The following is a 27,808-nucleotide window of genomic DNA, read 5'->3' as shown; positions in this document are numbered from 1 at the left end:
AGACGGGGTCTCGCTCTTGCTCAGGCTGGCCTCCAACTCCTGGCCTCGAGCGAGTCTCCCGCCTCGGCCTCCCTCCTGAGTAGCTGGGACGACAGGCATGCGCCTCCACGCCCGGCTCGTTTTTTCTATATATATTTTTATTTGGCCACCTTATTTCTTTCTATTTTTAGTAGAGACGGGGTCTCGCTCTTGCTCAGGCTGGCCTCCAACTCCTGGCCTCCAGCGATCCTCCCGCCTCGGCCTCCCTCCCGAGTAGCTGGGACTACAGGCATGCGCCACCACGCCCGGCTCATTTTTTTTCCATATATTTTTAGTTGTCCAGCTCATTTCTTTTTATTTTATTTTTTTTCTTTTTAGTAGAGACGGGGTCTCGCTCTTGCTCAGGCTGGCCTCGACCTCCTGACCTCGAGCGATCCTCCCGCCTCGGCCTCCTCCCAGAGTGCTGGGATGACGGGCGTGAGCCTCCACCAGCCCTCAGCAGCCGGGGGGAGGAAACCCCGGGGAAGCCGGGGACAGGGAGGAGAGGAGGGGAGCGGGGGACGGAGGGACCCCCTGCAGTCGGGCTCCGGGCTGGGGTCCCCTCCCTGCAGCTGTGCACGTCCAAGTTCAAGTTCAAGGCCGTGGGCGGGGCCTGGGGTGACCGGCCTCTGCCGTCCGCAGGGACTGCGTGCACACGCTGCACTCCAGGGACACCTGGCTGAAGAAGGGCCGCGTCGTGCGCCTGGGGGAGGCGCCCTACAAGGTACCGGCGGGGTCACGGGGGTCGGGGGTCACGGGGGTCGGGGGTCGGGGGTCACGGGGGTCGGGGGTCACGGGGGTCAGGGGCCTCTCCCTTCTCCGCCGGGGGAGGGTCGGGAGAGCAGAGGAGCGTTTGCTTCTCTTGTTTCGGACGCAAGAGTCTGGCTCTGTCGCCCGGGCTGGAGCGAGCGCCGTGGCCTCAGCCTCGCTCACGGCAGCCTCCGACTCCTGGCCTCCAGCGAGCCTCCCGCCTCGGCCTCCCTCCCGAGAGTAGCTGGGACGACAGGCATGCGCCTCCACGCCCGGCTCGTTTTTTCTATATATATTAGTTGGCTGATTAATTTCTTTGTATTTTTAGTAGAGACGGGGTCTCGCTCTTGCTCAGGCCGGCCTCCACCTCCTGGCCTCAAGTGAGCCTCCCGCCTCGGCCTCCTTCCGAGTGGCTGGGACGACAGGCCTGCACGCCCAGCTATTTTTTTTTTTTTAAATATATATTTTTAGTTGTCTAGCTCATTTCTATTTTTTTTTAGTAGACACGGGGAGTCTCGCTCTTGCTCAGGCTGGCCTCGACCTCCTGACCTGGAGTGATCCTCCCGCCTCGGCCTCCCAGAGTGCCGGGATGCCTGGTGTGAGCCTCCGTGCCCGGCCTCCCACCGTGGTGGGGTCTTTGTGGGCTTCACCCCCGCGGGCCGCTCTACCCCCTGTCCTGTGGAGGCCGGGCAGGGCCGGGTCTGGCCTCCCGAGCCCCGAGACTTTGGGCAGATCGTGCTCCCGTCGCCCAGCCAGGCGCGGGCGATAGCGAGGCCTCCATCCTTCCCGGGCTCGCAGGTGGGCGGGTCAGGGAAGCGGGTGACAGACAGCCACGGGACGGTGGCAGCGCCAGGGAGGCGGAGGCTGCAGATGGAGGCTGAGGCCATGGGTGGGAGGCGGGGGCCCAGGTGGGAGGTGGGGCCCAGGTGGGAGGTGGGGCCCAGGTGGGAGGTGGAGGCCCAGGTGAGAGGCGGAGGCTGCAGGTGGAGGCTGAGGCCACGGGTGGGAGGCGGGGGCCCAGGTGGGAGGCGGGGGCCCAGGTGGGGGCGGGGCCCAGGTGGGAGGCGGGGCCCAGGTGGGAGGCGGAGGCCCAGGTGGGAGGCAGGGTCCAGGTGGGAGGTGGAGGCCCAGGTGGGAGGCGGAGGCCCAGGTTAGGGTTAGGGTTAGGCCGCAGGTGGGGGCGGGCCCAGGTGGGAGGTGGGGACCGCAGGTGGGGGACAGGGCCCAGGTGGGAGGCGGAGGCCCAGGTGGGAGGACGGACAGGTGCGCGGCGTGACGTGTCCCGGCCCGCAGATGGTGCGGGGCCACTCGAACCGGGCGCGCCGGGCGCGGCGGGCGCAGCCGCAGCTGCAGGACCGCGGCGACCTGGGGCTGTTCGGGCGGTGGCAGACGGAGCCCTACCAGCCGCCCGTGGCCGTGGGCGGGAAGGTGAGCCGGACGCCCGGCGGGTCGGGGTCGGGGGTCGGGGACTCGGGGGTGTCGGGGACCTCGGGGGTCGGACCCCAACCCGGGCCCGCCGCTGCCGCCCGCAGGTGCCGCGGAACGAGTTCGGGAACGTGTACCTGTTCCAGCCGGGCATGCTGCCCGTGGGCTGCGTGCACCTGCACCTGCCCGGCCTGCAGCGCGTGGCGCGCCGGCTCGGCGTGGACTGCGCCGCGGCCGTCACCGGCTTCGACTTCCACGGCGGCTACTCGCACCCCGTGTGCGTGCTGGGGAGGCCCGGGGCGGAGGCCGGGAGGGGAATCCTGGGTGGAGGCTGAGAGGGGAGGCCCGGGTGGAGGCTGGGAGGGGAGGCCCAGGGAGAGGCCGGGAGGGGAGGCCCAGGGAGAGGCCGGGAGGGGAGGCCCGGGGAGAGGTTGGGAGGGGAGGCCCGGGGCGGAGGCTGGGAGGAGAGGCCCGGGTGGAGGCCGGGGTGGCGCGGCGACACCGGGGTCCCGGCGTGTCCCGCAGCACCGACGGCCACGTGGTGTGCGAGGAGTTCCGGGACCTGCTGCTGAGCGCCTGGGAGAGCGAGCAGGCGCGCGCCGAGCAGCGCGAGCGGGAGGTGAGGCCCCGCCCACTCCCTGCGTTGCCCCGCCCACCTCCGCACGCCACCCCGCCCACAGCCCCAGTAGCCACGCCCACTCCCTTCGTTGCCCCGCCCACGGCCCGCGCAGCCACGCCCACCTCCGCACGTCGCCCCGCCCACAGCCCCAGTAGCCACGCCCACCTCAGGTCACCCGCCCACAGCCCCACACAGCCACGCCCACCGAATGTCGCCCCGCCCACAGCCCCACGCAGCCACGCCCACTGAATGTTGCCCCACCCACAGCCCCAGTAGCCATGGCCACCGAATGTCGCCTCGCCCACAGCCCCACGCAGCCACGCCCACCGACTGTTGCCCCACCCACAGCCCCAGTAGCCACGCCCACCTCAGGTCACCCGCCCACAGCCCCACGCAGCCACGCCCACTGAATGTCGCCCCACCTATAGCCACGCCCACATCAGGTCACCCCGCTCCCAGTCCCACACAGCCACGCCCACTGAATGTCATCCCGCCCACAGCCCCTACCGCCACGCCCACCTCTGCACATCGCCCCGCCCATTCCCCCCCTCACAGCCCCGTGGCCCCGCCCACGCCGGGCGCGGTCTGGGCTTGCGCAGATCCGACCTGCCCTTTGCAAGAGACCCCGTGTGCGCATGCGCGCGTGTGCCTGTGCGTGCGCGCTCACGTGTGTCCTCACCCCCCCCCCAGCGGCGGGCCCGGCGCGCGCTCGCGCACTGGAAGCTGCTGGTGCGCGGCCTGCTCATCCGCGAGCGGCTGAGGCTGCGCTACGGCCCCCAGGTCAGTCCCAGCCCCGGCGGGGAAACTGAGGCAGGGTGGGCTTCCCACAGCCCCGCCCGGGCATCGAGTCGGGGGTGGCTCCCACACCGCCGTCCTCGGGTCCCTCCGCGGCCTCCCCGCCTGGGAGGAGCGTGAGCGCCGGAGGCCGGGGAGGGAGGCCGGGGAGGGAGGCCGGGTGTCCCTCGCGTCCAGAGTCACCCGCTCAGCTCACCTGCCGCGGGCTCAGGCCAGTCACCCGTGTGCACGGGCGGGCCCCGGGGCGAGGAGGCTCCGGAAAAGAGAGGCCGGGCCTCCCGGCCTCCCCGGCCACCGACCGAGGCCCGTGTCCCCACGCAGAGCGAGGCGGCGCCGGCCGCGGGCGCCGGGCTGTCCTCCGACGAGGAGGAGGCGACCAGCTCGCAGGCCGAGGCGGCCCGCGCCCTGGCAGCCTCCTGGCCTCGCAACCGGGAGGCCGAAGAGAAGCAGGAGCGGAGGCCCGTCCGGAAGACCCGCAGGGAGACGCGGGCGGAGGCCTCGCAGCTGTTCCCCTTCGAGAAGCTGTGACCCGGCGGCGCCTGGGCGGTGTCCTCTCTGCGGGGAGACAGCGGGGGCGGGTGGAGTCTGAGGGCGGAGGCCGAGGGTGGAGGCCGAGGCGAGGGCCGGCCCCAGCCAGACTCGCCAGGGCGCGGGACTTTCACCACGCGCTGCTGCCGGAGTGCAGAAGGCTTTCCCACGCCTTTCCCACGCCTTTCCCGCGGGCTTTCCCACGGGCTTTCCCACTGTCGCCGCCAGCAGTTCCGGTGCCTTTTCAGGATTTCTCCTGCATTTAAGGATTCCTGTGCATTTAGGATTTCTGGTGCATTTTCGGGATTTCTGCTGCATTTAGGAATTCCGGTGCATTTTCAGGATTTCTGCTGCATTTAGGATTTCTCCTGCATTTAGGGATTCCTGTGCATTTAGGATTTCTGCTGCATTTTCGGGATTTCTGCTGCATTTAGGATTTCTGGTGCATTTAGGAATTCCTGTGCATTTTCAGGATTCCTGTGCATTTAGGAATTCTGGTGCATTTAGGATTTCTGCTGCATTTAGGGATTCCGGTGCATTTAGGATTTCTGATGCATTTAGGGATTCCGGTGCATTTAGAGATTCCGGTGCATTTAGGATTTCTGCTGCATTCAGGATTTCTGCTGCATTTAGGAATTCCGGTCAGGCCTCCTCCGTGGCGCGCTGTTCTCCCACCCACGCCCCCCCCCCGCAGGCCGTCACCCCTCGGCCTCGCTCGCGCCCTCCCTCCTTCCCTCGCGGGCGACAGAAATCGGGGAAGCTGGAACCGGGAGGGAGGAGGGAGGGACAGGGACGGCCACTGCAGGAGCGTTAGTGCAGGCGGAAGCGGGTCACACTGGGTCTCACTGTACCTGGAGGAGGCTGTGCGTGTCACGGGTGGTCAAGAGAAGTGACTTTTATAGCGTTTTTGGAAAAAATAAAAGCATTTATCTGAAAAGACTCGGCTCTACCTGTTCCTTCAGCTTTTTTTTTTTTTTTTTTTTTGGTGGCAGTGGGGTCTTGCTGTGTTGTCCAGGCTGGGCTCAAACTCCCGGGGTCGAGCGATTCTCCCGCCCTCGGCCTCCCGGCTACGGCCCGGCGAGCGCCGCGTTTTACGCCACCTGCGAACACCCAGGTGACGGGGGAACTTGTCCCTGTGTGAGACTCCGCACGAGGCTAGATGTCATTTTTTAATTTTTTGACACAAGAGTCTGGCTCTGTCGCCCGGGCCGGAGTGAGTGCCGTGGCGTCAGCCTCGCTCACAGCAGCCTCCGACTCCTGGCCTCCAGCGAGCCTCCCGCCTGGGCCTCCCTCCCGAGTAGCTGGGACTCCAGGCATGCGCCACCACGCCCGGCTCGTTTTTTCTATACATATTAGTTGGCCAATTAATTTCTTCCTATTTTTATTAGAGACGGGGTCTCGCTCTTGCTCATTCTGGCCTCGAACTCCAGAGCTCAAACCATCCTCCCGCCTCGGCCTCCCAGCGTGCCGGGGTGACAGGTTTCAGCTGCCACGCCCGGCCCCGAGGTGGGTTTAATGGAGGGAAACAAACACCACACTTGGGACGTGACTCAGGCCGGGAGCCTGGCTGGGACGCTGCTGAGAAACAGACGGGGTTGCCGGGAAACCACAGTGTCACCCGCTTCTGCCCTGAGCTCCGCCCTGGCAGCTCAGCCGCTGCTAGGCGGGTCCGGGAGAGACACAAGGGCGGGTCCTGGAAGGGTCGCACCTGCTGCCAACAAGCCAGCAGCCGTTGCGAACCGCCGGCCTCCAGCCCCGGCTGCAGAACGGGAGGCGACCCGCGTGTCAGGGTCCCCGGGTCCGTCCGTGCGGGCCGGGAGGGCGACCCCGGTTCACAGGCGAGACTGAATGCAGCTCGGGGATCTCCCGTTCGAATGACGCCGCCGCCAGTCGGTCTGCGTGTGGCTCCCCCAGGGCCACCCCCTCCCCCCAGGGCCACCCCCTCCCCCCAGGGCCACCCCCCACCCTCCAGAGCCACGCCCTCCCCCGAGGGCCATCCCTCCCCCCAGGGCCACCCCCCTCTCCCCAGGGCCAACCCCTCACCCAGGGCCACCCCCTCCCCGAGGGCCATCCCCCTCCCCCCAGGGCTACCACCCTCCCCCAGGGCCACCCCCTCCCCCAGGGCCACCCCCTCCCTCAGGGCCACCCCCCTCTCCCCAGGGCCACCCCCTCACCCAGGGCCACCCCCCTCCCCCCAGGGCCACCCTCCTCCCCCCAGGGCCACCCCCTCCCCCCAGGGCTCCCCCTCCCCCCAGGGCCAACCCCTCCCCCCAGGGCCACCTCCCCTCCCCCCAGGGCCACCTCCCCTCCCCCCAGGGCCACCGCCCCCTCCAGCCAGAAGCCTGAGTCACTCAGCTGTCTGACGGCGGCTCTGGCGCGTGCGGCTTCTCAGCGCCAGGGCTCCCGCGTTGCCCTTTCTAAAAACACCGAGACCCATTTTAGCCACAAAAAGCAACCTGGACCTGAGCCCTACAATTCCCTACAGGGTTTGGTTTTCGGGCTTTTCTTTTTACAACAAGAGCCTTGCTCTGTCGCCCCGGCTAGAGCGCAGTGGCATCTTCGTGGCTCGCCACCAACCTCCAACTCCTGGGCTCCAGCGATCCTCCTGCCTCGGCCTCCCTCCCGGGTAGCTGGGACTACAGGCGTGCGCCACCACGCCCGGCTCGTTTATATATATATATTTTTTGTTAGTTGTCCAGTTAATTTTCTATTTTTTTTTTAGTAGAGACGGGGTCTCGCTCTTGCCCAGGCTGGTCTTGAACTCCTGACCTCGAGCGATCCTCCCGCCTCGGCCTCCCAGAGTGCTCAGATCACAGGCCCAAGCCGCTTTGCCCGGCCTCTATAGTTCTTAGTGAACCCTGTGGCCGCATTCTTTAATAGAGAAATTTCATTAAGAATGAAACAAAAACCAAGAAAACCCAAAGTAGGATAACGTCAAGATCATAGACCAGAAGAAATTTAGAAATTTATTTCAAATTTTTATAAAAAATAAAAAGATAATACAGATCTTTCCAAAGACTTCAAATTTTACTTAACACTCTTTTGCACTTTATAAAAACACTTCTGAAGTTGGCAGCAATTTAAAATGCACGTGAGACAAAAAAACACAAACCAAATTGCAAAAACTTTGCATTTAGCCATCCTCCAGTTAGACTGTTTTCCAAAATCGTCCTTTTTTTCTTCTTTGAGACAGAGTCTCGCTCTGTCGCCCGGGCTGGAGTGAGCGCCGTGGCGTCAGCCTCGCTCACGGCAGCCTCCAACTCCTGGCCTCAAGCGATCCTCCTGCCTCGGCCTCCCGAGTAGCTGGGACTACAGGCATGCGCCACCACGCCCGGCTCATTTTTTTTCTATATATTTTTAGGTGTCCAATTAATTTTTCTATTTTTTTTTTTTTTCTAGTAGAGACGGGGTCTCGCTCTTGCTCTGGCCGGCCTCGACCTCCTCGCCCGAGTGCTGGGACACAGGCGAGGGCCGCGCGGCCGGGTCTCAGGTCTCAGACCCCGCGGGGAAGCGCACAGGAGCAGCAAGGCCCGATAGCGGGACCCGCACCCGCGTGCCCAGCTCCGGCCGGTGTCCCCGAGGTGGCAGCGGGTCCCGGCGTCTCCAGGACCGGCGGCCGCGGCGGGTCTCGGGCGCTGCGGGAGGACACGCCGGCCACCGCGGGAAGCGGACACGGCGCACCGGCCCGGCGCGGGGGACAGGGGCGGAGGGGACAGAGACCTGGGCGGAGACCCTAACCGGGGACTGGGGCTGACCAGGAGCCTGGGGCAGAGGTGATGGGACCCCGGGTGGAGGTGACGGGGACCGGGACAACTGGGGACCCGGGGGGAGGTGACAGGACCCGGGGAGAGGTGACAGGACCCGGGGGGAGGTGACAGGACCCGGGGAGAGGTGACAGGACCCGGGGTGAGGTGACAGGGACCTGGGGGGAGGTGACGGGATGGGGGAGAGGTGACAGGGACCCGGGGGGAGGTGACGGGACCCGGGTGGACGTGACGGGGACCCTAACCGGGGGCCGGGGCGGAGGTAACAGAGACCATAACTGGGACCCGAGGGGAGGTGACGGAACCCAGGGGGAGGTGACGGGACCCTAACCGGGGACCTGGGGGGGAGGTGACGGGACCCGGGGGGAGGTGACGGGACCCTAACCGGGGACCTGGGGGGGAGGTGACGGGACCCGGGGGGAGGTGACGGGACCCTAACCGGGGACCTGGGGGGGAGGTGACGGGGACTGGGATGACCGGGGACCCGTGACGGGGACTGGGATGACCGGGGACCCGTGACGGGGACTGGGATGACCGGGGACCCGTGACGGGGACTGGGATGACCGGGGACCCGGGGCGGAGGCGACGGGACCCTAACTGGTGACCCGGGGGAGAGGTGACAGGGACTGGGATGACCGGGAACCCGGGCGGAGGTGACGGGACAGGGGGGGTGGGAATGGTGAGACCCCGGGGGGGGGGGGGGGGGGAAGGTTAGGGTCCCGCGGGGGCGCGCCGCGTCACTGCAGCTTCTTGGCGGGCGCGCGCGCGCGGGCGAGGACGACGGGCACGAGCGCGAGCCCGGCCAGCAGCGCGGCCCAGGCCGGCCGGTAGAAGAGCCAGCCCGCGGCCGCCGTCAGCAGCGTCAGCGACGTCGCCGCGCAGAAGGCGAAGGCCTTGAGGCCGAGGTCCACCAGGTCGCGGAGGCCGGGGAACCAGTCCACTGCGGGGACGCGGGGACACGGCGTCAGGCCGCTGTGCGTCCCGCGGGCCCTCTCTGTGTCTGGGCGGGGACGGGCGCTGTGCATCCCGCGGGCCCCGCGCCCTCTCTGGGTGGGGACGGGCGCTGTGCATCCCGTGGGCCCCGCGCGCCCTCTCTGTGTCTGGGCGGGGACGGGCGCTGTGCATCCCGCGGGCCCCGCGCGCCCTCTCTGTGTCTGGGCGGGGACGGGCGCTGTGCATCCCGCGGGCCCCGCGCCCTCTCTGTGTCTGGGCGGGGACGGGCGCTGTGCATCCCGCGGGCCCCGCTCGCCCTCTCTGTGTCTGGGCGGGGACGGGCGCTGTGCATCCCGCGGGCCCCGCCTGTGTCTGGGCGGGGACGGGCGCTGTGCATCCCGCGGGCCCCGCGCGCCCTCTCTGTGTCTGGGCGGGGACGGGCGCTGTGCATCCCGCGGGCCCCGCTCGCCCTCTCTGTGTCTGGGCGGGGACGGGCGCTGTGCATCCCGCGGGCCCCGCTCGCCCTCTCTGTGTCTGGGCGGGGACGGGCGCTGTGCATCCCGCGGGCCCCGCGCGCCCTCTCTGTGTCTGGGCGGGGACGGGCGCTGTGCATCCCGCGGGCCCCGCGCCCTCTCTGTGTCTGGGCGGGGACGGGCGCTGTGCATCCCGCGGGCCCCGCTCGCCCTCTCTGTGTCTGGGCGGGGACGGGCGCTGTGCATCCCGCGGGCCCCGCGCGCCCTCTCTGTGTCTGGGCGGGGACGGGCGCTGTGCATCCCGCGGGCCCTGCGTGCCCTCTCTGTGTCTGGGCCGGGACGGGCGCTGTGCATCCCGCGGGCCCCGCGCGCCCTCTCTGTGTCTGGGCCGGGACGGGCGCTGTGCATCCCGCGGGCCCTGCGTGCCCTCTCTGTGTCTGGGCCGGGACGGGCGCTGTGCATCCCGCGGGCCCTGCGTGCCCTCTCTGTGTCTGGGCCGGGCCAGCACCGGCTCCGAGACGCCCGCGCCCGGGATGCGCGTTTCTTTGTTTGTGACTCAGCCTCGCTGTGCCCGGGGAGACCCTCCCCCGCGGCCTCCGAGCAGCTGGGACCTCGGCGCGGGCGCCGCACCCGCTCATCTCTCTGCGCCCACCAGAGACCGGGTCTCGCGCCGGCCACAGCGGACTTGAAACCCAGGCCTGGCGCGCTCGCCGCTCGGGAAGCAGGGAGCGAGGGGGACGCGGGGTTCGGCTCTGCCCCCCGAGCGCCCGTCCGTCCCTCGGCCGCCTTGCTCTGCCGCCCGGCCGCGGTGCGGGACGGGGCGCGGGGACGGCGGGCGGCTCCCCTCTGCCCGGAGCCCAGCGGGGGACGGGCTGGCGGGGGCGGAGGACGCGGGGTGGAAAGTGGGACGGGGGACGGAGAGCGGGGACTCAGGACGGGGGAGGTGGACTGGGGACGGGGACGGTGGACCAAGGACGGAGGGCGGAAAGACCCGCCCGCGCGCCGCGCCTACCCAGCGTGTAGAGGATCCGCGTCATGAGGTTGAGGCCCATGAACATGGCCATCCAGCCGGCCGCGCGCAGGCCCCAGGTCTTCACCGAGTTGCTCTTCAGCTCCCGGTGGAACACCTCCTGCGGGGGGCGGGGGGGGTGAGGGGCGTCAGGCTCGGGGGTCACCGCCCCCCCCACGCCGGGAGGGCAGGTGCGGGGGCCGGGCCAGCTCGGGAGACCAGAGGGAGACGGGGTCCAACCTCCCACCCGGCCCGAAGTCCCCTGCCTGCCGCGGCGGGCACAGTGGGGCAGAGCGTCTCCGTGACAGGTGTGCGCCCTGCGCCCCGCCCACCTGCACATGGCCACCTGCGCCCCACCCACCTGCACGTGGACACCCACGCCCTGCCCACCTGCACACACCACCTGTGCCTCGCCCACCTGCATAGGGCCACCTGCGCCCTGCCCACCTGCACATGGCCACCTGCGCCCCGCCCACCTGCACATGGCCACCTGCGCCCCGCCCACCTGCACATGGCCACCTGCACCCTGCCCATCTGCACACACCACCTGCGCCCCGCCCACCTGCAGCTCCGCCCACCCGCACATGGCCACCTGCGCCCCGCCCACCTGCAGCTCCGCCCACCCGCACATGGCCACCTGCGCCCCGCCCACCTGCACGTGGCCACCTGCGCCCCGCCCACCTGCGGCTCAGACGGGCCGTCCCCCCAGCCGCGTCCGTCCCGGGCGGGTCCTGGGCTCTCGCTCCGCCCGCACGACCCCGCGTCTCTCCCCGCCGCCCGGCCGAGAGGGGAGACGACTCACCTCCGCGGAGAAGTCCCCGTGGTGCAGCAGCAGCAGGCTGTCGCCGGACTTGGTGGAGTAGGGCACCAGCTGGTCACCCCGCTGCCGGGCGATCACAGTGACCTGTGGGGGGCGAGCGTCAGAGCGGGGCCGCGGCTTCCCCAGACGCCCGCCCGGCTGGAGCCCCAGGTGGGCCTCGGGTGGGGCGGGGCCTCGGGCAGGGGCGGGGCCTCAGACAGGGGCGGGGCCTCGGGTGGGGCGGGGCCTCGGGTGGGGCCTCAGACAGGGGCGGGGCCCGGGTGGGGCGGGGCCCGGGTGGGGGAGGGGCCTCAGATAGGGGCGGGGCCTCGGACAGGGGCGGGGCCTCAGGTGGGGCGGGACCGCGGGCCCAGGTGTTCTGGACCCAAACGCCAATTCGGGCCGAGTCCCCCCAGCTGCCCTCTCGGCCCGCGCGGCCCCGGGACCTCCACGACCGCCCAGAGGCGCGTCCCGCGGGCCGAGTGCGCACGCGCCCGTCCGGCTGGGGGAGGGGGAGGGCGCCCCACAGTGTGTCCTGCGCCCCGGGAGGGCAGGAGCCCCGCGGGCGGTTACCACGTGCGCCGGGCCCAGGTCGGGGTCGTCGCTGCTCAGCCCCGCGTAGGAGAAGGCGACGCGCAGGTCCCCAACCTGCGGGGGACACAAACGGGACGGTGAGGCAGCGCCCGGGGACCCCGCCAGCCTCACCCCGCCCCTGTGCCCCTCCCCCTGCGGTCCCCTCGGCCCAGCGCCGCTGCGGACCCGACAGAGGACCCCGCGGAGGGGGACGAGGCTCGCGGAGCCCAGGGTCGCCACCCGGGCCCGACCCTTGCCCGCGGGGCCCGGCCTCGCCGCCCACCTCGGGGTACTTGGGGTTCTCGCTGTGGTAGAAGAAGTCGCCCCGGCGGACGATGTCCACGTGCGGGTCCTCCAGCTTGGACAGGCTCAGCGGCCTGAAGTTGTCCACCTTCTCGATCAGGCCTGCGGGGACGGCGGTTCGAGACCCGGCGCCTCCCTGCAAATGCTGCTTGCGAATCCCCCGCCCAGCCCCGACCCCAACACCAACCCCAACCCTGCAAATGCTGCTTGCAAATCCCCCCGCCAGACCCCAACCCCAACACCAACCCCAACCCTGCAAATGCTGCTTGCAAATCCCCCCGCCCAGCCCCGACCCTGCAAATGCTGCTTGCCCATCCCCCCACCCAGCCCCAACCCCAACCCTACAAATGCTGCTTGCCAATCCCCCCGCCCAGCCCCAACCCCAACCCTGCAAAGCCAGGTCTGCGAATCCCGCCCCCCCAACCCCAACCCAGCAAAACCCAAGTCCGCAAATCCCTCCGCCTAACCCCAACCCTGCAAATCCTGTCTGCGAATCCCCCCGCCTAACACGAACCCCAACCCTGCAAACCCCAGGTCTGCGAATCCCCCCACCTAACCCTAACCCGAACACCCCCACCCCACCCCCGCCCACCCGGCTGGGCCCCTCCCGGCCAGGCGAGCACGGGCAGACAGCGGCCGTCTCGACCTCCCTCCCTGGCCTCCCTCCCGCTCGTCTCTGGAAGGGCCCGACCCACCTGCCGAGAGGAAGAACCTGCCGATCTGGACGAAGGGGGCCGTGGCAGTGAAGGACTCCACCGCCATCGCGCTGCCGGGGGACAGAGACACAGAGATGAGAGACAGAGAGAGAGATGAGAGACGGACAGAGACAGGCACACACACAGAAATGAGAGACAGAGAGACAGACAGAGATGAGAGACAGAGAGATAGACAGAGAGAGATGAGAGAGAGACAGACACACACACAGAGATGAGACAGAGAGAGATGAGACAGAGATAGACAAAGACAGAGAGATATGAGAGAGAGAGAGAGGGAGAGAGACATGAGACAGAGATAGACAAAGACAGACAGAGAGAGACAGAGAGAGGGAGAGAGAGACACACAGAGACAGAGAGAGATGAGAGACAGAGAGAGGGACAGAAACAGAGATGAGACAGAGAGATAAGAGACAGACAGAGATGAGAGACAGACAGACAGACGGGGCGGTGGGGCCGGGTGTCCCCTCCCCCATCTGATGCACCTCCCCCGGCCTCGAACCCCTGCCCCCCGCCAGCCTGGCCGCGTCACCGCGCCCCCCACCGCCGCTGAGCGGCCTCCCTCGGCTGGCCCGGCCGGATCGAAGGCCGCCGCCTCCTGGAAGCCCTCCTCGCCTGCCCGTGCCCCAAGGGCGGACTGTTGGCAGAGCGGGTCCGGCCCCGTCCCTGCCCGTCCCTTTAGGGCTGGGCCCGCCCCGACGCGGTCACCTGCTGAGGAGCTTGCCCGGCCAGGGTGACAGCTCTCGGCTCTGCTCAAAACCACGCCCGTGCTTTCTTTCCTTTTTTTTTGAGCCAGAGTCTCGCTCTTGTCTCGGGCTGAAGTGCGGTGGCGTCAGCCTCACTCACAGCAGCCTCCGACTCCTGACCTCAAGCGATCCTCCTGCCTCGGCCTCCCTCCCGAGGAGCTGGGACTACAGGCGTGCGCCACCACGCCCGGCTCATTTTTTCTATATATTTTTTAGTTGTCCAGCTCATTTCTATTTCTTTAGTACAGACAAGGTCTCGCTCTTGCTCAGGCTGGCCTCGAACTCCTGACCTGAGCGATCCTCCCTCCTCGGCCTCCCAGAGTGCTGGGACGACGGGTGAGAGCCACCGCGCCCGCCCCATCCTGTGCTCCCATCAGCCCTGGAGGCCGAGCGGCCTCCGCTCCGTCGGGCCTCACCTGGGGTTCTTGTGGCCGATCTCGCGGTCGAAGTTCCTGCTGTTGACGATGTCGGACCTCCACTCCGTGTCTGCTCGGAGGGAGGGGCGGCTCAGGGCCACGAGGCCGGGGCCAGGGACCCGGGCCCACGACCCGAACCCGGGGGCCCGCGACCCGAACCCGGGGCCGCGACCCGAACCCGGGGGCCCGCGACCAGAGCTGGGACCCGCGACCCGAACCCGGGGGCCCGCGACCCAAACCCGGGGCCCGCGACCCGAACCCGCGACCCGGCGACCCAGGGCCCGCGACCCGAACCCGGGGCCCGCGACCCGAACCCGGGGGCCCGCGACCCAAACCCGGAGCCCGCGACCCGAACCCGCGACCCGGCGACCCAGGGCCCGCGACCCGAACCCGGGGCCCGCGACCGAACCCGGGGGCCCGCGACCCGAACCCGGGGCCCGCGACCCGAACCCGGGGACCCGCGACCCGAACCCGGGGCCCGCGACCCGAACCCGGGGCCCGCGACCCGGACCCGGGGGCCCGCGACCAGAGCCGGGGCGCTGGGCCCGACGCGGGAGGGGGGGCAGCCGGGCGCAAGGCCCGGACCCGGGACCCCACGCAGCCCCTCCGTGTCCCCCCCCCCGCGGGCCGGGGCGCGGCGAGCGCACGCGCATGCGCGGGGACTCACTGTAGGAGAAGCGCGTCTCGGTCTTCACCTGCCCGTCCTCCGTGAACTGCCTGCGGGCACAGCTCGTGTCGGCCGCCCGCCCGTCCGCGCGGACAGCGCGGGTCCCGCAGCCGCTCCCCGCCCCGGCCCGGCCCGAACGCAGGCCGCCGGCTCGGGAGGCCCAGCACACCCGCCCCCGGTGGCCCGCCTGCCCGCGACCTGCCCGCGACCTGCCCGCCAGCCTGCCCGCGACCTGCCCGCCTGCCCGCGACCTGCCCGCCTGCCCGCCTGCCCGCGACCTGCCCACCTGCCCGCCCGTGACCTGCCCACCTGCCCGCCCGTGACCTGCCCGCCTGCCCACCTGCCCGCGACCTGCCCGCCACCTGCCCACCTGCCCGCCTGCCCGCGACCTGCCCGCCTGCCCGCGACCTGCCCGCCTGCCCGCGACCTGCCCACCTGCCCGCCTGCCCGTGACCTGCCCACCTGCCCGCCCGTGACCTGCCCGCCTGCCCACCTGCCCGCGACCTGCCCGCCACCTGCCCGCCTGCCCACCTGCCCGTGACCTGCCCACCTGCCCGCCCGTGACCTGCCCACCTGCCTGCGACCTGCCCGCCTGCCCGTGATCTGCCCACCTGCCCACGACCTGCCCGCGACCTGCCCGCCCGCCCGCGACCTGCCCGCCTGCCCCCGACCTGCCCGCCTGCCCACCTGCCCGCGACCTGCCCACCTGCCCGCCATCTGCCCCGACGCCGCCGGGAGGGACAGGCGGCAGCAGGGTCACCTCTGCTCCCTCCCGCGAGGGACCGGGACGACACGGGGGTGGGGTGCTGATGCGGCTCCCCTCTCGCCCGAGCTCCGCGACCCCAACTCCCGACCCCCAACTCCCGGGTGGGGGAGGGCTGCCCACCCCGCCCCGCCAGCCCCTCCCACTGTCGCCAGAGCCCCGGCGGCTCGTTTGAGGGGAGTTCCTTTCCCTTTTCTTAGTTTTACACAGTCTCGCCCTGTCGCCCGGGCCGGAGCGCCGAGGGTCAGCCTCGCTCACAGCAGCCTCCGACTCCCGGGCTCAAGCCAGCCTCCCGCCTCGGCCTCCCTCCCGAGTAGCCGGGACGACAGGTGTGCGCCACCTCGCCCGGCTCTTTTTTTTTTTTTTTCTATATATTTGTAGTTGTCCAGCTCATTTCTTTCTAATTTGTTTTAGTAGAGACGGGGTCTCGCTCTTGCTCAGGCTGGCCTCGACCTCCTGACCTCGAGCGATCCTCCCGCCTCGGCCTCCCAGAGTGCTGGTCGTGGCGTAGCCCCCGCGCTGGCATCGTTCCGCTTTCTGAGCGGGAGGCGTCACCCTCGGAACTCCAAGCCCCTGGCCCGCCCCCGGCCCGCGCCCTCTCGCCCGCCCACACCCCCGGCCCGCGCCCCCGCACCTCTGCTCCTCCGTCTCCACCCACTGGAACATCTCCACGTGCCGCCGCAGCTTCACGGCCGGCAGGTGCACGCCGTAGTTGGGGTCCGACAGGAGCTGCCGAGAGAGCCGCGCCAACCACATCAGCGAAGGCCGCGGCCCGGTCGCCGGTCGCCCGGCTCGGGAGGCCGGAGGGGACAGGAGCAGGCGGGGGGGGGGCGGGACGGCGGGTTCCGCGGGCAGACGCGGCAAAGCCGCGGTCACGGTCCCTAACACGGAACGCCCGCCGGCGGGGGCTCGCGCCTGTCGTCCGGCACTCTGGGAGGCCGAGGCGGGAGGATCGCTCGAGGCCAGGAGGTCAAGGCCAGCCTGAGCAAGAGCGAGACCCCGTCTCTACTAAAAATAGAAAGAAATTAACTGGCCAACATATATAGATAAACAACAAGCCGGGCGTGGTGGCGCATGCCTGTCGTCCCAGCTACTCGGGAGGGAGGCCGAGACAGGAGGCTCGCCTGAGCCCAGCAGTTGGAGGCTGCTGTGAGCGAGGCTGACGCCAAGGCACTCCAGCCCTGGCGACAGAGCGAGACTCGGCCTCAAAAAGAAAACGCAGCCTGCGACGGCGACCCCCGCGGGCGGGCGGGGCGCGGTGGCTCCGTGCCGAGAGCGAGCCAGCGCGGGGTCAGCAGCTCCGGCGCCCGCCACTCGTGAGTCGCGGCCGGGAGAGGCGCCGTCAGCGCCCTAATGTCGCCGGACCACAAGGCCGGCCCCGCCCCTGTCCCCGCGTAGGGTTAGAGAACCCAAGACCCAGCCTGGCCCGCCCCTGTCCCCGAGTAGGGTGAGGACCCGACACCCCGCCCCGCCCGTCCCCGCGTAGGGCGAGGACCCGACACCCCGCCCCACCCGTCCCTGTCCCCGCGTAGGGCGAGGACCCGACACCCCGCCCGTCCCTGTCCCCGCGTAGGGCGAGGACCCGACACCCCGCCCGCCCCTGTCCCCGCGTAGGGCGAGGACCCGACACCCAGCCCGCCCCGCCCGCCCCTGTCCCCGCGTAGGGCGAGGACCCGACACCCCGCCCCGCCCGCCCCTGTCCCCGCGTAGGGCGAGGACCCGACACCCCGCCCGCCCCTGTCCCCGCGTAGGGCGAGGACCCGACACCCAGCCCGCTCCTGTCCCCGCGTAGGGTGAGGACCCGACACCCAGCCCGCCCCGCCCGCCCCTGTCCCCGCGTAGGGCGAGGACCCGACACCCCGCCCGCCCCTGTCCCCGCGTAGGGCGAGGACCCGACACCCAGCCCGCCCCGCCCGCCCCTGTCCCCGAGTAGGGTGAGGACCCGACACCCAGCCCGCCCCTGTCCCCGCGTAGGGCGAGGACCCGACACCCAGCCCGCCCCTGTCCCCGCGTAGGGCGAGGACCCGACACCCAGCCCGCCCCGCCCGCCCCTGTCCCCGCGTAGGGCGAGGACCCGACACCCCGCCCCACCCGTCCCTGTCCCCGCGTAGGGCGAGGACCCGACACCCCGCCCGCCCCTGTCCCCGCGTAGGGCGAGGACCCGACACCCCGCCCCACCCGTCCCTGTCCCCGCGTAGGGCGAGGACCCGACACCCCGCCCGCCCCTGTCCCCGCGTAGGGCGAGGACCCGACACCCAGCCCGCCCCGCCCGCCCCTGTCCCCGCGTAGGGCGAGGACCCGACACCCCGCCCCGCCCGTCCCCGCGTAGGGCGAGGACCCGACACCCCGCCCCACCCGTCCCTGTCCCCGCGTAGGGCGAGGACCCGACACCCCGCCCGCCCCTGTCCCCGCGTAGGGCGAGGACCCGACACCCCGCCCCGCCCGCCCCTGTCCCCGCGTAGGGCGAGGACCCGACACCCAGCCCGCTCCTGTCCCCGCGTAGGGCGAGGACCCGACACCCAGCCCGCTCCTGTCCCCGCGTAGGGCGAGGACCCGACACCCCGCCCCGCCCGCCCCTGTCCCCGTGTAGGGCGAGGACCCGACACCCCGCCCCGCCCGCCCCTGTCCCCGCGTAGGGCGAGGACCCGACACCCCGCCCGTCCCTGTCCCCGCGTAGAGCGAGGACCCGACACCCCGCCCGTCCCTGTCCCCGCGTAGGGCGAGGACCCGACACCCCGCCCGCCCCTGTCCCCGCGTAGGGCGAGGACCCGACACCCCGCCCGTCCCTGTCCCCGCGTAGAGCGAGGACCCGACACCCCGCCCGTCCCTGTCCCCACGTAGGGCGAGGACCCGACACCCGCCCGCCCCTGTCCCCGCGTAGGGCGAGGACCCGACACCCCGCCCGTCCCTGTCCCCGCGTAGGGCGAGGACCCGACACCCCGCCCGTCCCTGTCCCCGCGTAGAGCGAGGACCCGACACCCCGCCCGTCCCTGTCCCCACGTAGGGCGAGGACCCGACACCCGCCCGCCCCTGTCCCCGAGTAGGGTGAGGACCCGACACCCAGCCCGCCCCTGTCCCCGAGTAGGGCGAGGACCCGACACCCAGCCCGCCCCTGTCCCCGCGTAGGGCGAGGACCCGACACCCAGCCCGCCCCGCCCGCCCCTGTCCCCGAGTAGGGTGAGGACCCGACACCCAGCCCGCCCCTGTCCCCGAGTAGGGTGAGGACCCGACACCCAGCCCGTCCCTGTCCCCGCGTAGGGCGAGGACCCGACACCCCGCCCCGCCCGCCCCTGTCCCCGCGTAGGGTGAGGACCCGACACCCCGCCCCGCCCGCCCCTGTCCCCGCGTAGGGCGAGGACCCGACACCCCGCCCGCCCCTGTCCCCGCGTAGGGCGAGGACCCGCCACCCCGCCCCGCCCGCCTACCTTGGAGGTGCGCAGCGCGCCGACCAGGTGCACCAGCCGGCCCTCGTTCTCGGGGGCCACGGCGTGGATGCTGTCGGGGGACACGACGAGCGACAGCCCTTCCGCCAGCGAGGTGGCCGTCTTCAGCGCGCGGCCCTGCGGGTACAGGGGGGCGGGGACCCCGCCGCTCAGGGCTGCGTGCTCGCCGCGGGGTGTCGGGCCCGACGGGCTCGGGGCCTGAGACCGTCTCCCCGTTTCACCTCGGGAAACTGAGGCCTCTCAGGGTGGGCGGGGCTGGGACCCCCGACTCCTGCCCTCCCCGTGGCTCCTCCCGCCCCCTCCAACCCTCCCTCCCGCCCCCCCCCACCTGAGCGCCCCCCCAGCTGGGAAAAAGCCCCCCCACCCCCCAGCTGGGAATAAGCCCCGCCCCCCAGCTGGGAAAAAGCCCCGCCCCCAGCTGGGAAAAAGCCCCCCACCCCAGATGGGAATAAGCCCCCCCACCCCAGCTAGGAATAAGCCCCGCCCCAGCTGGGAATAAGCCCCGCCCCCCAGCTGGGAAAAAGCCCCGCCCCCAGCTGGGAAAAAGCCCCGCCCCCAGCTGGGAAAAAGCCCCCCACCCCAGATGGGAATAAGCCCCCCCACCCCAGCTAGGAATAAGCCCCGCCCCAGCTGGGAATAAGCCCCGCCCCCCAGCTGGGAAAAAGCCCCGCCCCCCAGCTGGGAAAAAGCCCCGCCCCCAGCTGGGAAAAAGCCCCCCACCCCAGATGGGAATAAGCCCCCCCACCCCAGCTAGGAATAAGCCCCGCCCCCAGCTGGGAATAAGCCCCGCCCCAGCTGGGAAAGCCATGCCACTCTCCTGCTCTGGCCCAGCTCTGGACCGAATCCCAGACTCCGCCTCCCCTCCGCCCGCCAGGCCGACACCCCGACCCCTGCGCCCCGCCAGGCCCACACCCCGACCCCTCCGCCCGCCAGGCCCACACCCGGACACCCCGACCCCTACGCCCCGCCAGGCCCACACCCCGACACCCCGACCCCTGCGCCCGCCAGGCCCACACCCGGACACCCCGACCCCTGCGCCCCGCCAGGCCCACACCCCGACACCCCGACCCCTGCGCCCGCCAGGCCCACACCCGGACACCCCGACCCCTGCGCCCCGCCAGACCCACACCCCAACCCCTGCGCCCGCCAGGCCCACACCCCGACACCCCGACCCCTGCGCCCCGCCAGGCCCACACCCCGACCCCTGCACCCCGCTAGGCCCACACCCCGACCCCTGCGCCCCGCCAGGCCCACACCCCGACACCCCGACCCCTGCACCCCGCCAGGCCCACACCCCGACCCCCTGACCCCTGCGCCCCGCCAGACCCACACCCCGACCCCCTGACCCCTGTACCCGCCAGGCCCACACCCCGACCCCCTGACCCCTGCGCCCCGCCAGACCCACACCCCGACCCCCTGACCCCTGTGCTCGCCAGGCCCACACCCCGACCCCTGCGCCCCGCCAGACCCACACCCCGACCCCCTGACCCCTGTGCCCGCCAGGCCCACACCCCGACCCCTGCGCCCCGCCAGGCCCACACCCCGACCCCCTGACCCCTGCGCCCCGCCAGGCCCACACCCCGACCCCTGCGCCCCGCCAGGCCCACACCCCGACCCCTGCGCCCCGCCAGGCCCACACCCTGACACCCCGACCCCTGCGCCCGCCAGGCCGGTTTAGAAGGCGGCGGGCTGTGCTGTCTCCCCATCGCTAAGCGGGTCCCGCGAGCCCCCGTGGGGACCGCCCGGGAAAACACCGCAGAGAGGCCGGGGCTCACGCCTGTCGTCCCAGCTCTCTGGGAGGCCGAGGCGGGAGGATCGCTCGAGGCCAGGAGTTGGAGGCCAGCCTGAGCAAGAGCGAGACCCCGTCTCAACGAAAAATAGAAAGAAATTAGCTGGACAACTAAAAAATACACAGAAAAAACGAGCCGGGCGTGGTGGCGCGTGCCTGTAGTCCCAGCTCCTCGGGAGGCTGCGGCTGGAGGCTCGCTTGAGAGCCCAGGAGTTGGAGGCTGCTGTGAGCGAGGCCGCCACCACGGCGCTCTAGCCCAGGTGACAGAGCGAGACTCTGTCTCAAAAAAAAATAAATAAATGAAAAAGAGAAACGCCGCAGACAGAAAGCAGGCGAGAGAGGAAGAAATCGGAGATTTCCCGCGACCGGGCGTGAGCACCTGGATCGAGCCGTGCCTGACGCAGGCCGTCCCGTCCCCTAGATGTCCCGGCGGACCCTAAGAGCTCGCACCCCACGTCTCCCGTGACCGCCCCGCCGGCGGGCTCACCTCGTTGGTGAAGATGACGTAGAAGGACAGCAGGAAGGTGGCCAGCCCCACCAGCATGCCGCCCGACGTCTCGCCCAGCCGCTCCAGGAAGCCGGGCGCGGGGCTGGCCGTCACCCTCGTGTGCTCCCTGCGGGTGGTGCTGGAGTACTGCGGACAGAAAACACGACGGAAAGTCGGGGTGCGCACGGAGCACCGGGGACAAAAGGACAACGGAGGGACAGTCGGGGTGCGCACGGAGCACTGGGGACAGAACGACAACGGTGAGAAAGTCAGGGTGTGCACGGAGCACTGGGGACAAAAGGACAACGGAGGGACAGTCGGGGTGCGCACGGAGCACTGGGGACAGAACGACAACGGTGGGAAAGTCAGGGTGTGCACGGAGCACTGGGGACAAAAGGACAACGGAGGGACAGTCGGGGTGCGGATGGAGCACTGGGGACAAAAGGACAACGGAGGGACAGTCGGGGTGCGCACGGAGCACTGGGGACAAAAGGACAACGGACAGAAAGTCGGGGTGCACACGGAGCACTGGGGACAGAACGACAACGGTGGGAAAGTCAGGGTGTGCACGGAGCACTGGGGACAAAAGGACAACGGAGGGACAGTCGGGGTGCGCACGGAGCACTGGGGACAAAAGGACAAAGGAGGGACAGTCGGGGTGCGCACGGAGCACTGGGGACAAAAGGACACCGGACAGAAAGTCGGGGTGCGGACAGAGCACTGGGGACAGAACGACAACGGTGGGAAAGTCGGGGTGCGCACGGAGCACCAGGGACAAAAGGACAACGGACGGAAAGTCGGGGTGTGCACGGAGCACCGGGGACAAAAGGACAATGGACGGAAAGTCGGGGTGCGCACGGAGCACCGGGGACAAAAGGACAACGGTGGGAAAGTCGGGGTGCGGACAGAGCACTGGGGACAGAACGACAACGGTGGGAAAGTCGGGGTGCGCACGGAGCACCGGGGACAAAAGGACAACGGACGGAAAGTCGGGGTGCGGACAGAGCACCGGGGACAAAAGGACACCGGACGGAAAGTTGGGGTGCGCACGGAGCACCGGGGACAAAAGGACACCGGATGGAAAGTCGGGGTGCGCACGGAGCACTGGGGACAGAACGACACCGGACGGAAAGTCGGGTGCGGGCTCCGTTGGAGAATGCGCCGACCCCGCCGCGCATTTCCTCGCGCTGTTGTCTGTTTCTGCGTCGCGCACAGGCGAGAGGGCGCAAATTCCCAACGCGCGGCGTGCCGGGTTTCCGCGCTCGGGCAGAGCGGGACGCGGAGCACGTCTGTCACCCCAAAGTCTCCTGCCCGGCGTCCCCTCCTCCCGTCCTCCCCGCGCCGCGTCTCCCCAAAAACGGGACGGGCCCCGTTCATTTCTCCCCGAGACGACGCGCGGGGCTGGCGTTCGGGGGACGCGTCGTGTTTTTTCAAGCGCGGCGCGGCCGTCTCCATGGACGCCACCCGGGCGAGGCCGGCTCCTCCGGAACGCCCTCCCCGCCCTGCGGACCCGGACCCCGCCCCGGGCGTCCTGACTCTGTTTCCCCGGTAGAGCCTTCTAGAACCGACCTCGCCCCCTCCCATGGCGCCCGTCGCTAGGCCTGCGTAACCATGGCGCCCGTCGCTAGGCCTGCGTAACCATGGCGCCCGTCGCCAGGCCTGCGTAACCATGGCGCCCGTCGCCAGGCCTGCGTAACCATGGCGCCCGTCGCCAGGCCTGTGTAACCATGGCGCTCGTCGCTAGGGCTGCGTAACCATGGCGCCCGTCGCTAGGCCTGCGTAACCATGGCGCCCGTCGCCAGGCGCGTTCCCGGGCGGGCTCCGACGCGGACGCTGGGCGTCCCGGGCTGGTCCTGGACTCCGCCCCGTCTAGAACTGGGGAGGAACCGTCGCGGAGCGCGGACCCCTCCCCGTCTCCGTCCTGCTTTCCTTTGGGACAGTGTCTCGCCCTGTCGCCCGGGCTGGAGCGAGTGCCCTGGTCGGCCTCGCTCACGGCGGCCTCCAGCGAGCCTCCCCCCTCAGCCTCCCTCCCGAGTAGCTGGGACCACAGGCGCGCGCCACCACGCCCCGCTGACTTTTTCTGTATATATATTAGTTGGCCAATTCATTTCTTCCTCTATTTAGTCGAGGCGGGGTCTCGCTCTTGCTCCGGCTGGCCTCCAGCGATCCTCCCTCCTCAGCCTCCCTCCCGAGTAGCTGGGACGACAGGCACGCGCCTCCACGCCCGGCTCGTTTTTATATATATATATATATATATTTTACTTGTCCAGCTCATGTCTTTCTATTTTTGGTAGAGACGGGGTCTCGCTCTTGCTCAGGCTGGCCTCCAACTCCTGCGCTCGAGCGATCCTCCCGCCCCGGCCTCCAGAGCGCGGCACGGCAGGCGAGAGCCGCGGCAGAGACACGGGTGTAATCGGACGTCTGGGGACGACGCGGGACGAGGCGCGAGCGGGCGGGAGGGACGCGCACTGGGGCGGCCCCGGCGGGGTCTGGCGGGGCAGGCGCGTCCGGGGCTCCGCGGGCCGGCAGGGAGGGCGGACGCCACGGCCCGCCGGGGACCAGCTGCGCTCGGGCCTGGCCCCTGCAGGTCGCGAGTCCCCCGCGGGCAGAGTGGGACGAGAACCGGCAGGGCCGGGTGTGCCGCGGCCGCCGCCCGCGCCGTGCTGGGCGAGGATCCAGGACCCAGCGATAAGATGCCAATAAGATACCGGGACTGACGCTGGTGGGCGCCCCGCCAGGCGGGTGACAGGGGACTGGGTGCGGCCCCGCCAGGTGGGTGACAGGGGACTCCACGGCCCCGCCAGGTGGATGACAGGGGACTCCACGGCCCCGCCAGGTGGGTGACAGGGGACTCCACGGCCCCGCCAGGCGGGTGACAGGGGACTCCACGGCCCCGCCAGGTGGGTGACAGGGGACTGGGTGCGGCCCCGCCAGGTGGGTGACAGGGGACTGGGTGCGGCCCCGCCAGGTGGGTGACAGGGGACTCCACGGCCCCGCCAGGTGGGTGACAGGGGACTGGGTGCGGCCCCGCCAGGTGGGTGACAGGGGACTGGGTGCGGCCCCGCCAGGTGGGTGACAGGGGACTGGGTGCGGCCCCGCCAGGCGGGTGACAGGGGACTCCACGGCCCCGCCAGGTGGGTGACAGGGGACTGGGTGCGGCCCCGCCAGGCGGGTGACAGGGGACTGGGTGCGGCCCCGCCAGGTGGGTGACAGGGGACTCCACGGCCCCGCCAGGTGGATGACAGGGGACTCCAGGGCCCCGCCAGGTGGGTGACAGGGGACTCCACGGCCCCGCCAGGTGGGTGACAGGGGACTCCAGGGCCCCGCCAGGTGGGTGACAGGGGACTCCACGGCCCCGCCAGGTGGGTGACAGGGGACTCCACGGCCCCGCCAGGTGGGTGACAGGGGACTCCACGCCCCGCCAGGTGGGTGACAGGGGACTCCACGCCCCGCCAGGTGGGTGACAGGGGACTCCACGGCCCCGCCAGGTGGGTGACAGGGGACTCCACGCCCCGCCAGGTGGGTGACAGGGGACTCCACGCCCCGCCAGGTGGGTGACAGGGGACTGGGTGCGGCCCCACCAGGTGGGTGACAGGGGACTCCACGGCCCGCCAGGTGGGTGACAGGGGACTCCACGCCCCGCCAGGTGGGTGACAGGGGACTCCACGCCCCGCCAGGTGGGTAACAGGGGACTGGGTGCGGCCCGCCAGGTGGGTGACAGGGGACTCCACGGCCCCGCCAGGTGGGTGACAGGGGACTCCACGGCCCCGCCAGGTGGGTGACAGGGGACTGGGTGCAGCCCCGCCAGGTGGGTGACAGGGAACCCGCGCGGCCCCACAGGGCCCAGCAGGGCGTCTCTAAGCACGTGCACCCCGAAAATGCGCCCTAGCGACGGGCGCACGTCTGCACGACGACCCGTGCATGTGGTCGCGGGCGGACCGACGGCGGCCGCCCTTCCCCGCCGCCCCGGCCTGAGAGCTCTGGGGCTCACGCGAGAGGTCGGTTCTAGAAGGCTCTAAAGGGGAAACAGAGTCAGGAGACGCCCGGGGCGGGGTCGGGTCCCGAGAGCGGGGAGGACGGTCCAGCAGGAGCCGGCCTCGCTCTCTGTCGGCGTCCACGGGGACGGCTGCGCCCTGACGCCGCCGCGCAGGCCTCGAACCCGCGGCGCGTGCCAGGCGGGGACTGGCGGCTGCAGGGCGGACCCGCGCCCGAACGGGGCCCGGCAGAGCCCGCGGCGGCCGGGAGTGCGGGGCGCCGGGAGCCGCCGGGGCGAAGGGAGGCGGCCCCGTCCCGAGCGGGAGACTCGGAGGCCGGGCGGGGCCGTGCGGGCCGGGGCGGGTCGTGGGGACACGCCGGCCTCTCTCGCGGGCTCGGGGGGCAGGCCACACGCCGGGGACAGGGAGGCCGAGGAAATGGAGGCCGGGACAGGGAGTCTGGGGACAGGGAGGCACGGGACACGGAGGCCGGGGACAGGGAGGCTGGGACACGGAGGCCAGGGACAGGGAGTCCGGGGAAAAGGAGGCCGGGACAGGGAGGCCGGGGAAAGGGAGGCCGGGACAGGGAGTCCGGGGAAAAGGAGGCCGGGACAGTGAGGCCGGGGAAAGTGAGGCCGGGACAGGGAGGCCGGGGAAAGTGAGGCAGGGACAGGGAGGCCAGGGAAAGTGAGGCCGGGACAGGGAGGCCGGGAAAAGTGAGGCTGGGACAGGGAGGCTGGGGAAAGTGAGGCCGGGACACGGAGGCTGGGGACAGGGAGGCCAGGGACAGGGAGTCTGGGGAAAGTGAGGCTGGGACAGGGAGTCCGGGGACAGGGAGTCCGGGGAAAGTGAGGCTGGGACAGGGAGTCCGGGGACAGGAAGTCCGGGGAAAGTGAGGCTGGGACAGGGAGGCCGGGGAAAGGGAGGCCGGGACAGGGAGGCCAGGGACAGTGAGGCTGGGGAAAGGGAGGCCGGGACAGGGAGTCCGGGGAAAGTGAGGCCGGGACAGGGAGGCCGGGACAGGGAGGCCGGGGAAAGTGAGGCCGGGACAGGGAGGCTGGGGAAAGTGAGGCCGGGGACAGGGAGTCCGGGGACAGGGAGGCCGGGGAAAGTGAGGCCGGGACAGGGAGTCCGGGGACAGGGAGCCCGGGGACAAGGAGGCCGGGGACAGGGAGGCCGGGACAGGGAGGCCGGGGACAGGGAGGCCGGGACAGGGAGTCCGGGGAAAGTGAGGCCGGGACAGGGAGGCCGGGGACAGGGAGGCCGGGACAGGGAGGCCGGGGAAAGTGAGTCCGGGGACAGGGAGTCCGGGGAAAGTGAGGCCGGGACAGGGAGGCCGGGGAAAGTGAGGCCGGGACAGGGAGGCCGGGACAGGGAGGCCGGGACAGGGAGTCCGGGGACAGGGAGGCCGGGGAAAGTGAGGCCGGGACAGGGAGGCCGGGGACAGGGAGGCCGGGACAGGGAGTCCGGGGACAGGGAGGCCGGGGAAAGTGAGGCCGGGACAAGGAGGCCGGGGAAGTGAGGCCGGGACAGGGAGCCCGGGGACAGGGAGGCCGGGGAAAGTGAGGCCGGGACAGGGAGGCCGGGACAGGGAGGCCGGGACAGGGAGGCCGGGACTCCCGCCGAGCTGCAGCTGGGCGTGTCCGCAGGGGACGCCGAGTCACCGCCCCGCCCGCGCCCCTCGCGGGTCTCCTGGGCGACAGTTTCCCGGGAAACGGAGGTCGCGGGGGGACGAGGCCCCGCAGGAGCGGCCTCCGGTCTCGGCCTCGCCACCGACCCGAGGAGGAGGACGCGGGCGAGCGAGCGAAGGGGCGACCCCTCCCGGGCCGCGGGGACGGGGCACGGGGACGCGGACACTCACGTTCGCCGCCATGGCGGGACCGCGCGCCGCCCGCTCGGTCCTGACGCCGGAGCTCGCAGTCCCGCGGCCGCTCGCCCCGAGAGCCCCGCGAGTGCGGGCGGAGCCGGGCGGACGCGACGCTTCTCTGCGCACGCGCGCCGCGGCGCCTCCTGGGAAAGGTAGTCCGGGGTCGGGCGCTTCCGCCGCCAGGTTGCAACACCTCACCGATGCGCCTGCGCGCCGCGAGCCTTTCTGGGAAATGTCGTTTCTACCGCCAGGAGAGCGGCCGAGGGGCGCGCAGCCTGCTGGGAAATGTCAAGGCTCGGGCGCTTCCGCCGCCTGGTTTCAACACCCGCGCGCGCGGTACCTCAGTGATGCGCATGCGCGTCGCAAGCCTTACTGGGAAATGTCGTGCCTACTGCCTGGGGACAGTGGCCGGGGCGCGCGGCCTGCGGGGAAATCTAGTCCAGGGTCGGGTGCTTTCACCGCCCAGTTTCAACACTTCACTGATGCGCCTGCGCGTTGCAAGGCTTTCTGGGAAATGTCGTTTCTACCGCCTGGAAAGTGGTCGAGGGGCGCGCGGCCTGCCGGGAAATGTAGTCCAAGGTTGGGCGCTTCCGCCGCGAGGTTTCAAAACCCCCATCACCAATGCGCCTGCGCGCAGCGAGCCTTTCTGGGAAATGTCGTGTCTACTGCCTGGGGACAGTAGCCGAGGGGCGCTCGGCCTGCTGGGACATGTAGTCCAAGGTCGGGCGCTTCCGCCGCGAGGTTTCAAAACCCGCGCGCGCTCGCGGTACCTCACCGATGCGCCTGCGCGCCGCGAGCCTTTCTGGGAAATGTCGTGTCTACTGCCTGGGGAGAGTAGCCTAGGGGCGAGCGGCCTGCTGGGAAATGTAGTCCAGGGTCGGGCGCTTCCGCCACCGAGTTTCAACGCCCGCGCGCGCGCGGTACCTCGCCGATGCGCCTGCGCGCCGCGAGCCT

General features: G+C 70.8%; 2 protein-coding genes across 2 annotated transcripts in view; one reads left to right on the top strand and one right to left on the bottom strand.

Moving 5' to 3' along the window:
* The window catches only part of XPC (XPC complex subunit, DNA damage recognition and repair factor), a 29,752-nt gene extending 25,470 nt beyond the window's left edge, over positions 1-4,282 (top strand). Inside the window, exons 11-16 of the mRNA XM_075995914.1 lie at positions 661-742; positions 2,062-2,196; positions 2,301-2,470; positions 2,719-2,812; positions 3,503-3,592; positions 3,929-4,282. Of these exons, the coding sequence (XP_075852029.1) occupies positions 661-742; positions 2,062-2,196; positions 2,301-2,470; positions 2,719-2,812; positions 3,503-3,592; positions 3,929-4,135 (778 nt within the window). The 3' untranslated portion in view covers positions 4,136-4,282. The remainder of the gene's footprint in view (positions 1-660; positions 743-2,061; positions 2,197-2,300; positions 2,471-2,718; positions 2,813-3,502; positions 3,593-3,928) is intronic.
* A 4,312-nt stretch (positions 4,283-8,594) lies between these two features.
* Positions 8,595-26,992, bottom strand: TMEM43 (transmembrane protein 43). The gene is made up of 12 exons (XM_075995913.1): positions 26,849-26,992; positions 21,014-21,160; positions 18,720-18,854; positions 15,929-16,023; positions 14,532-14,581; positions 13,865-13,934; positions 12,685-12,755; positions 11,970-12,091; positions 11,687-11,761; positions 11,117-11,218; positions 10,318-10,435; positions 8,595-8,839 (listed from the first exon to the last, which is right to left on the bottom strand). The coding sequence occupies exons 1-12, from the start codon at positions 26,858-26,860 to the stop codon at positions 8,637-8,639; spliced, it is 1,200 nt and encodes a 399-aa protein (XP_075852028.1). The 5' UTR covers positions 26,861-26,992; the 3' UTR covers positions 8,595-8,636.
* Between the last annotated feature and the right edge of the window lie 816 nt (positions 26,993-27,808).

The sequence above is a fragment of the Microcebus murinus genome, chromosome 20 (assembly GCF_040939455.1).
Source record: "Microcebus murinus isolate Inina chromosome 20, M.murinus_Inina_mat1.0, whole genome shotgun sequence".
NCBI lineage: Eukaryota > Metazoa > Chordata > Mammalia > Primates > Cheirogaleidae > Microcebus > Microcebus murinus.
The sequence above is the reverse complement of the archived record's forward strand: the minus strand, read 5'-3'. Positions and strand labels throughout refer to the sequence as shown.

Coding starts and splice junctions, on each gene's coding strand:
- TMEM43 (XM_075995913.1), bottom strand. Junction 16,024..18,719: donor GCGCGCTGCGCACCTCCAAG/GTAGGCGGGCGG, acceptor CTCTCTCGGCAG/CTCCTGTCGGACCCCAACTA. Junction 12,756..13,864: donor ATCGGCCACAAGAACCCCAG/GTGAGGCCCGAC, acceptor GTCCCCCGGCAG/CGCGATGGCGGTGGAGTCCT.